Raw genomic sequence first — 10,311 nt, forward strand, 5'->3', positions numbered from 1 at the left:
ATGATTTGCCTGGACTTTAAAACCCATCACGCACGTCGTAAGTCAGAAACAGATTTTAAAAAAATACGGAAAGGAAAACAGGCACAGTGTTGAAATCCACAGTGACATGTAAGCCAAGCCACATTTCCAGGGATGGTGCACAGGCTGGGCACGGGGAGGGGGGCTGCCTTCTTGCACTTGCTGGCCAGGGTCCTTCTCTGTGTCCGGCCAACGTCCCCATGGGGCCATGCCAGCCTTGCCCGGTCTGGTGCCTGGCCATGCGGGCAACTTGGTTCTCTCCTCCTTTGCCCTCGGACAGACCCTGGAGGAAGGTTGGGTGGAGGCTAAATATAAATTAAAACGCTGGACTGCTGGGTTTTTTTAATGGACCCGCTTCTAGCAAAGTCATTGGGTTGATAGCTCAGAGGAGGTCAGCCCTGTCTCTTTCGGCATTCACCCCCATCTCTGTTTGGATGACCTCAAGTGTCCCACCAGGGCTCTTGGCTTCCCCAAGCTCTGTAGCCTTCAGCTACAGAAACATTCTTGGCCCCACTAAGTCAAATGGGGGGGGGGGGTGTGTGTATTTAATTTTGCCATTGGGCTGAAAAATAGCCATTCCTAGCTTTTTCCTGTGGGGAATCTGGAAAGCGGCCTAGTCAGTTTCTCAGAGAAGTTCCTTCCCTCTTCAACAGAGCGGTTTTTCCAGCCAGGTGGCTGCTCATCGGCCACCTGAGCCATTAAAGAGGAAGTGGGCTGGGTGGCACCGAGACAGCAGAGAAACACACACACACACACACACCCGTGGCCAAAGCTCAGGTTAGGCCCCCCTCCCTTGCCATTGGTGTGGGCATCACTTTAGCAACCAGGAAGCATGCACGTTGGTTCAGAAAACGGATGAGATTCACGCAGGAAACTTGGTTTAAATCGCTTGGATTGGAAGGCATCCACTCCGGAGCTGAGGATGAAAGTTGGTATCTGTGGTTGCATTTGGCGAAGGAGGGCGGGTGCGGGGGGGGGAGCGAGGGGCTGGAGTGGCCTCAGGCTTTCTTCAGCATCTTGGTGGTCTGGTTGTTGGCTTCGTTGATGCTGATCACATTGGCAATGGCCTATGGGGGAAGACGAAGAAGAAAATGGAGAAACATTGCACAGGGGGTTGGACTAGAAGACCTTAAGGAGCCCTTCCAACTCTGTTATTCTGTATTCTACCTAAATGGCTGTCAACTTCACCAGTTGGCTTTTTAAATAATAAAGCAACATCGCCCTCTGCTGTTGAAGCAAGAAATAGCCGCAGCAGGTAAGTCCTCGACTTACGATCGCAATTGAGACCAAAATTTCTGCTGCTCAGTAAGGCAGTTGTTAGTGAGTTGCGCTCCATTCTACGACATTTCTTGTAACCGTTGTTAAAGTGAAACACTGCTATTGTTAAGTGAATCTGCCTCTCCCATTGGCTCCGCTTCTCAGAAGGTCGCAAAAGAGGATCACATGACCCTGGGATACGGCGACCGTCATAAATATGTCAGTTGACCAAACTTCTGAATTTGGATCACGTGACCACAGGGATGGTGCAAAGGTCACACGTGTACAAAGTGGTCATCAATCACTTTTTTCAGTGAGGTTGCAACTTCCAGTGGTCACTAATTGAATGGTTTTAAGCACGCAAATCAAATCAAATCCAACCAATCAATAAATGTTATCGTTTTTTTTCCAGAATGTTGAGCAAAGGAAGAATACCAGTGCCCCCCCCCTCCAATAAATTAACAGGACAGAGCAAAACAGGTCTTCTCCATCAGAGCCGTGGTCTATCGCTTTGCACCATCAGCCCTCCCTCCATCCTGCAACCCCACGTGTTACACCAAGGCAACATTTTAAAAGAATCACTATTAATTCTCACTCGCCCCCATTCCTGTCTCCAATACATGCCTGTGTTTTTCCTCCCTGCCCCCCCCCCAAAAAATCTGAGCAGTTGCCATGAGTTAAAAAAATAAATCCTGGCTGCAAAGACACTATTCCTGGGTGGCTCTGAAAAGGCCCTTTCCAATAGCATTGGTGGAGGGATAGCTTGCCATTGGGTACATCAAACTTGGCTTGCAGTTGGACTGAGGTTTCCCAACCTTGGCAAACAGATGCGTGGATTTCAACCTGAAGTCCAGGCGTCTTAAAGTTTCCAAGGTTAGAAACAGCCTTGATCTATTCTAGATTGTGGTTTTTCTTTTCATTTCCTTTTCTAAAGTTGCTGGGTGGCCACTAGCCTGCGGCGTTTATTCAAGGTATGAATTTGGATGTGACATTTACGATCCTAATGAATTGCGCCTTAACCCTGGCTGGGAACATGACCCACCTTCTCTTTGATATTCTCCACCTGCTTGCTCTGGACATCGATTTCGTTGCTCATGTCCACCGCCATGCTGCGCAGGTTACTCAGCATGCTGTCCACCTGGGTCAGATTCTGCTCCAACTCCTCCTCCACGTCGTCCTTCATTATCCTGGGCAAGAACAGACGGGCAGGGAGCCATTCGGAGCACATTCCTCACACAAGGACGGATTCTGGGAGACTTGGAATTAGGATTCACAGGGGACAAGCTTGCTCGTGTTAGCAAGGAGTGACCATGGCATTCAAGAGTCCCCCACCCTCCTCCTCCTCCTCTTTCTCATTCCCCTCTTCCTCTCCACAAACCCCACTCCCTTCTAGCACTGATGATGTTACTTGGTTGGGTCATGAATCGTCTGCAAGAAAACCACCAAGCCCAGAGAGCATCCCACAGTCCTCCTCCCTTCCTCCTCCTCCTCCTCCTCCTCCTCCTCCTCCTCCTCCTCCTGCCGCCCTTTGCCCTACCTCTGGATGAAGGGCCCGCTCATCGTCATCTGTGTCCCTGCCGTCATCATGATGGGCTGTTGTGACACCACGTTCTGGCCGTTGCCAGAGGCCGCCTTACTGGCCTCCATGGCCTTCATGTTCTTTAACCTGGAGGGGAAGAGAGAGAAAACACTTTGGCTGTCCTCCTCGCTTGCACCCTCACTGAGCCTCCCTGCTAGAGTCCAGGAGGGTCAAAGAAGTCAAGATGGCAGCCACCACCAAGCACTCCAAGGCTGATCCCCTTTTTTTTAGGCTGCCATCTTTCCTTCCCTGCCCTGTAGACGCTTCTCTAGAATAACCCTTGTCCCCCCAAGGCCCCCCCCTTCTTTGGAGGGCAAGAGAGAAGGACAATCCATGAAGGCAAGGGAACCACAAGCAGGGAACCTCAAGGAAGAGGAGGAAAGCCTCCTTATGCAGGAGCAGTCTATCTGCAAACACACACTTTGAGAAATCCCGGAGTGAAGCAGCTGGCTCCGATCCAGAACTGTCTACTTAGCTGATGTGTTGCGTACACATGCAGCCAAGATGCCACCATGGCTTGCATCGTGCTTAAACCACGAATCCTGGCTTAACTGTTTCCCACGACCACCGGAGAACTCACTTGGCGCAGGGGCAGACGAAAAGGCCGCAACACTTGGCCATGTCGCTGAGGTTCTTCTCGGCTTCCTTCATGTCTTGGATAATCTGCTCTAAGCCATCCTCAATGCGGTCCAGCTGCTCTGAGGGGGAGAGGGAAGGCCATGAACATGGGGCTCGGGAAGGGTCCTCCCGAGGGCATCTATACAGGAGGGGGGGTTGCGTCCAAAGAATCAGGATGGAGACGATCATCGTGCAAATTTTAGGACCGTTTTTTCCTGTGGTCATTAAGTGAATCACCCCAGCGGTTAATGCTCAACCTGCCAGCTAGAATTAATTTAATTAATTAAAGCTCCACCTCTTTTTTGCTTGCCCGGCACCTGTCACCCCAGAATTTCCATCGCTAAGCAAGGCGGTTGTTCTGTTAAGTGAATCATGCAGTCATTAAGTGAATCCAGCTTTCCTCCATTGACTTTGCTTGTCAGAAACTGGCCAGGAACATCGCCAATGGCCTTCCCACAACCCCAAGATACTGCAACCATCCTAAGTACATGCCAGTTGCCAAGGTCCAAATTTTGATCACTTAACCGTGGAAACTTGTGATGGTCATAAGGGCAAGGACCTCCTCATTAATTGATTGTGATGGGCCTACATTTATTTTGCTTTCTTCTCTGATATCATTGAACCAGCCCGAATTGTACAATTGCAGTGGTGTATTAAAATTAGGACAGAAACACAGATTAACAACGAGGCAGCTCAAATTTTACGCTGTCATAAGGTGCTTTGATTTAATATGTGAGTATAATTGTGGTTTATAAGGGGTCTTCAACTTTGGTGACTTTAAGACTGGTGGACTTCAACTCCCAGAATTCTTCAGCTGGCCGAGGCATTCTGGGAGTTGAAGTCCACCAGTCTTAAAGTTGCTACGGTTGGAGATCCCTGGTTTATAAGACTTGGGTGCATTACATAAACCATGGTTAAAGAAGCTGCAATTGCTGGATGATGCGGGGATCATCCAGCAATCTGCACACTGCGATAAATCCTCAGAATTTACCCCCTTGGTCATCCAGCATAACCAGAGTTCGAATCCCAGCATCTTTGCTCTGTTGGAAAATCAGAAATAAACAAGAATGAACAATGGCTTGGCTCAAATTCCAAGAAACGGGCGTCTCATTTCTCTCCCCCCCCCCCCCAATGATCTAGTCATAAACAAGCCATTCATTCCTTCCTCCCTCACTTAGTCTCTTACCTCATCCACCAGCTGCAACATTCGCCTGGTACTTTCCAAAGACTGCAAAAAGGAAAGAAGAAAGAAAGAAAGAAAGAAAGAAAGAAAGAAAGAAAGAAAGAAAGAAAGAAAGAAAGAAAGAAAGAAAGAGGAATCCAACATTAGGAAAGAAAAACAGTCATTATCCTTCTGTATTGTCTGTTTCAGAAGAGTGGACTAAAAATAATAATAATCTGTTTTTTAACTAAGAATCCTGGAAACTCTGTTGCAGACATCCCAAAAATTTCAGATTTAAAAAAATAGGGTTAATTTTTTTAAAAAAGAGTCCGTTTTTGCAGCCTCCTCTGCATATTTTTCTCATTAATTGGAAGTGAAAAATATTATGCATAATCAGCCCTAAAGCTCTCTGTCAGGACCTACCAATTGATTTCAAAAAGAAAAATCCAGCCAATATTCCAGCTCAACATATATAAGTAGTCCTCAACTTACAATGACAATCGAGCCTGATATTTCTGTTGCTAAGCGAGACATTTTTTCCAGTGAATTTTGCCCTATTTGTACAACCTTTCTTGCCACTGTTGTTAAGTGAATCACTGCAGTTGTTAAATGAATCACTGCAGTTGTTAAATGAATCCAGCTTCCTCGACTTTGCTGGTCAGGAGGTCACAAAAGGAGATCAGGTGATATTGGCACACAGCAACGGTCATAACTATGAAGCGGTTGCTAAGCCTCTGAATGTTGATCACTTGACTACAGGGACACTACGATGGTCGTAGGTGTGAAAAACGGCCATGTCACTTTTTTTCAATTCTATTGTAACTTTAAACTGACATTAACTTTTCTGTCATATGTTGAGTACTATCTAGGAGTGGCATGGTGGCCTAGAGATGGAGCTCTTGCTTCACACTCGGGAGGCTGTGAGTTTGATCCTAGGTAGAGGCAGATATTTCTCTCTCTGGGCATAATGAGAATATATCTGCTGAATATAACTCAGCATTGGCAACAGGGAAGGGCATCCGGCCAGTAAAATACTCTGCTAGCTCCATTCAGTTGCTCAGACTGCACCCCGCAAGGGATTACGGGGTCGTTAAATGAAGATGATGTTGAGAATTATCTGTATACTGTTCAGATTCTAGATTTCATTCAATCTTCATTAATTTAAATTTCTGTCCAGCCCTTAATAAAATAAATCTGGATTTCAGTCCTTCCTTGTGGTTTTCCCTCTCTGATGTTAAGAGAAAATTCTGCTGAATCTTTAATTAGAAGCTTTTTGCTGGAGACCCCTGCCATTAATTGGTATTTGTTCCAGGCAGCAGCGTGACTGGTAAACTGTTGATTAAACTGCTGTTTAATTGCCCTGCAACTGGATGGCTTTAATTACAATTTTCTTTATTTTTCTTTCCTTGTGTTAAAAAAACCAGCACCCTTCTGCTAATCGAAAAATCAGAAAATGCAAGCATCTCAAAGGAGCCATTAACCAGTTATTTGCTAGTCAAGCTCCAACGTTGTGAAATACAAATTATTTCCAGGCTGAGGAAGCTGCTTATTTCAAAGGAGCAAAATATTAATTAAACCTGCAGGAGTCCTGACAAACCGCCTAGCATTGAATAATTCAATCCTGCAATTTATTTAATTTGAGGATGGTGGGAGGAACCAAAACCCCGGGTCGGGTCAGGGGACGGGTATCCAGGCAGCCTCCAACTTACAACCACAATTGAGCCTTCAATTTCTGCTGCTAAACAAAAGTTGTTAAGTAAGTTTTGTCCCATTATATGACCTTTCTTGCCCCAGCTGCTAAGTGAATCACTGCATTTGTTAGATTAGCCACACGGTTGTTAAGTGAACCTGGCTTGTCAGAAGGTCACAAAAAGGGAACACGTGACCCCGGGACACTGCGCCATAATTATGAGTTAGTTGACGAGTGTCCAAAATTTGATCATGTGACCTTGGGGACGAACCATCATAAGTGTGAAAAATGGGACATTTTCCCGTTGTAACTACGAATGGTCACTAAATGAATGGTTGTAAGTCAAGGACTTCCTGTAACAATTTGGGAGTTTTGTTCCCTGGCTTTTGTTTGCAAAAAGCAAATAAATTCAGGAAGGAAGGAAGGAAGGAAGGGAGAGGAGGAAGGGAAGGAGGGAAAAAGGAAGGAAGGAAGGAGGGAGGAAAGGGGAGAGAAAGGAGGGAGGGGGGAAGGAGGAAGGAAAGGGGGGGAGAAGGAATGGAGGGAGGGTGGGGAGAGGGAGGGAGGGAGGAGTGCCAAGAAGAAATATGGGGTTGAACCAAGCAAGATGCTTCCCGCCCTGCCAGGTGCCCTGTTGGTCCTCTGCCCCATTTCTGGCAAGGGCAAGGGCCATCCTGTTCAGGGGAAGGGGCTTGGAGGTTCTTGCCCCCCTTGGCAAAGCCCCAGACCTCATTGTTGATGTGATGGATCCGTTGCTCCAGCTCTTCCGACTCGGATCCTGCCACCCTGTGGGCTGCCATGCTGGGACCCCCCTGGACAGCGCAGAGGGAGAGGGTGCCCTCAGAAGGACCAGTGTCTCCTGCAAAAGAAAATGGGGGTGGGGTGGGGGGAAGAAATGTCTTTTGGGTGATCTACCATGCCTTTCCCCAATCTTGGCCACTTTAGGCGAGTGGACTTCAATTCTCAGAATTCCCCAGCTGGCATGGGGAATTCAAAAAGGACCTTATAATCATGAGGACTAGAGACTTGCTTTAAAAAAAATTAAATCCCAGGCTCCTTGAGTTTTTGTACCAAGCACTAGAAAGTGGGGTTGTTTATTTATTTATTACGTTGATAGACGTGCCCATTTCATAGATGTGACTCTAGGCACACACACAAACACACACAGACACACACAAACCCCACCCCACCCCTCAAAGCGAACCATCCAAACGATTGAAAAGGAAATAATGGAAATACAAGGAAAAAAGAACCTGGCATCAAATAAAACGAAACCTGCAGAACTGCCACCTGGGCACCACTGAAATTATGAGACCTGTGTTTATGCCTGGATGGATGGATACGCGCCCCCCACCCACCCCCACCCCCACCCCATGCCCTTGAAGTGCCTGCTCTCAGAGTCCTCTGCCTGCAAAACCCCCGGGGGCACCGAGTGGCACAACTTTTCAGCCGCCACGCGGCTCTCGCTCCGGGTCGCAGTCCCCACTTTGCGCTTGCTCTCTCTACATACTGTCGCTGTTCCCCACCCCAAGAAGAGGCACCCAAGCAGGGGGGGCAGCGCAGCCACCCACCCACCACCGCAAGCAGCCCCTTCTTCCCCGCCCGCCCTCAGAATCTCCCGCACCGGATCCCAAGCGTGCAATAAATGCCGCGTGGGGAAAAAGCGCAGCTGTCGCTGGTCGAGATCCAGGAACAGCCGCGCTCCCCCACTCCCGCCCCCAGGTCCCCCGCCAGAAGCCCAGGTCTTCCCCACCTTCTGCTGCCTCACTCCCCTCTCCACCCACAGAGCATCCCCGGCCCCGCCTTGCAGAGCAGGTGCTGCCTTTGTGCGCGCCTCTTGCGCCAAGAGGCGGAGGAGGGGGAGAAGGCACAGAGCCGACCCCCCCTTCCCTGCAACCAAAGATAGCACTTGGGGGGAGGAAAGGAGGGTCCTCCCTTTCCCAGGGATGCCTCCGGGGTTGCTGTCACCTGCCACGAAGGAGGGTTGCAAAACAAAAAACTTTGCTTATTTATAGCTGCGAACTTGGGAAGCTGCCTGTGGCAAGACAATGCTTTGCTCCGGGGTGTGGGAAGAGAGTGAAGGGGGTGGGAGGGGAGGGGGGTCTCTCTCCCATCTGCTACCTTCCCCAAGCAACCTTGTGGGGGTGGCAAAACCGCCCCCTCCCCTTTTTGACAGTTCTTCCACCTCTTGGCTCAGATGAGTTTGCAAAACAAAGACAAAGTCATTGCAAGGTGGGGACAGCAAAGGGGCCCACTCAGGAGGGGCATCCTTCATGGGGGGGCATGCCCCACAGTTGTTAGGCGGCTTTTGTCCCATTTTAGGACCTTTCCTGCCACCGTTGTTAAGCAAATCCCTGTTAGAGAAGAGGTCTTCAAACCAAGTGTCCAAATTTTGATCCAATGACCATGGGGATGCTGCAATGGCCGTCAGTGTGGAAAATGGTCATCAGTCACTTTTTTTCAGTGCCGTCGTAACTTTGAACGGTCACTAAGTGAACTGTCGTAAGTCGAGGACTACCTGTAGGAGGCGACCAGGCTGAGCCCGAGGGACAGAGGGAGGGAGGGATCAAACGCATCATCAGTCTCGCGTCCCTTCGTGCCCACAAGAGATCTCACTCCAGCCCCCCTTGACTTCCCCTGACTATTCTCTGCCGCCAATTTGCTTTGACCGTTAGTAGTTCAGATTCTTGTGAAGAGCGTAAAGCTTTCTATTCACTTGAAGTGCCTGGACTTCCTGGTTTCCCCTGCTTGACCAACAGCTGAGAAATTGTAAGAATGTCTTAGTTAGTCTAAGGGTCCTCGTAGGTCAGAGGTCTTCAAACTTGGCCCCTTTAAGACGTGTGGATTTCAACTCCCAGAATTCTCCAGCCAGCAGAGAGCGAGGCTGAAATCCACACGCCTTAAAGGGGCCACGTTTGAAGACTCCGGAGTTAGAGAAACAGCTGAGAAGTAAATCCGGCTTCCCCATAGACTCGCCTGGTTGGACGGTCGCAAAAGGGATTCACGTAACCCTGGAACCCTGCGGCCGTCATAAATATGAGTCGGTGCCAAACTTCTGAATTTTGATCGGGCGGCCACAGGGAGGCCGCAACGGTCATAAGTGTGAACAAACCGCCACAAGTCCCTTTTTGCAGTGCGGTTGTAACTTTGAATGGTCACTAAATGAACAGTTGTAAGTCGAGAACCGCCTGCATATAGACTGTGACTATCTCTTCCTAGCCTTCCAAAGTCCAGACTCGGCTTGGCTTGACTGCTGCTTCTTTATCCTTGATGGTTTTCCTAAGAAGCAGAATTTTTTAAAATTGTGAATTCCAAGGCTGTTTGATCTACCCTAAAGGACCTGCAAGAAACATTATACAGGCAATCCTTGACATAACCATTCATTTAGTGACGGTCCTTAGTCTCAGAAAAGTGACTTATGATCATTCCTCACACTTACGACCCCTTGCAGCATTCCCCACCATCACATGACCAAAATTCGGGCACTTTGCAACTAGCATATATTTACATCTCCGGATCTCCATTTGGTGACCTTCCCAGCAGACATCTGACCAGGAGAGAGAAGCTGGGATTCGCTTAACAGCCATGGGACTCACTTCAAAACCCCAGAAATTCACTTAAAAGCTGTGACCAAAATGGTCGTAAAATCAGACCTGGAATGGAGTTCTCTGTGGTCATCCCAAAGGTGCTTTTTTCCAAGAGGCAACTAACTAAACTTTCTGGTTTTTTTCTTTGAAGGCGTTTCGCTTCTCATCCAAGAGGCTTCTTCAGCTCTGAGTGAAGAATTCCATTTTCCACCATCCAGTCAGAGCTGAAGAAGCTTCTTGGATGAGAAGCGAAACGTCTTCAAAGAAAAACCAGTTGCCTTTTGAAAAAAATACCTTTGGGACAACCATGACCTAGACGACGGAGAATCTCCATAGACAAATTGCGGTCATAACTCAAGGACCGGCTAAGAAGCAGCAGGCTCTGGGGATCTGGCACTCG

At 48.4% G+C, this 10,311-nt stretch overlaps 1 protein-coding gene across 1 annotated transcript; it reads right to left on the reverse strand.

Annotated features, from left to right (window-relative positions):
• Positions 1-4: 4 nt before the first annotated feature.
• Positions 5-7,585, reverse strand: LOC309396778 (synaptosomal-associated protein 25-like). Its single transcript, XM_081962203.1, has 7 exons — positions 7,053-7,585; positions 4,659-4,700; positions 4,464-4,512; positions 3,435-3,552; positions 2,813-2,941; positions 2,318-2,462; positions 5-1,085 (listed from the first exon to the last, which is right to left on the reverse strand). Exons 1-7 carry the CDS (start codon positions 7,122-7,124, stop codon positions 1,017-1,019), a joined length of 624 nt encoding a protein of 207 aa, XP_081818329.1. The 5' UTR covers positions 7,125-7,585; the 3' UTR covers positions 5-1,016.
• Between the last annotated feature and the right edge of the window lie 2,726 nt (positions 7,586-10,311).

The sequence above is a fragment of the Natrix helvetica genome (genome assembly GCF_964273705.1).
Source record: "Natrix helvetica genome assembly, chromosome: 9".
NCBI classification, from domain to species: Eukaryota; Metazoa; Chordata; class Lepidosauria; order Squamata; family Natricidae; genus Natrix; species Natrix helvetica.

Bases quoted from the DNA above. Each gene is read 5' to 3' on its own strand.
- LOC309396778 (XM_081962203.1), bottom strand. From the start codon at position 7,124: ATGGCAGCCCACAGGGTGGCAGGATCCGAGTCGGAAGAGCTGGAGCAA. The intron at 2,942-3,434 runs GTGAGTTCTCCG...CTTCCCCTCCAG, and splicing joins TTCGTCTGCCCCTGCGCCAA to GTTAAAGAACATGAAGGCCA. The intron at 2,463-2,812 runs GTAGGGCAAAGG...GTTCTTGCCCAG, and splicing joins AGCGGGCCCTTCATCCAGAG to GATAATGAAGGACGACGTGG.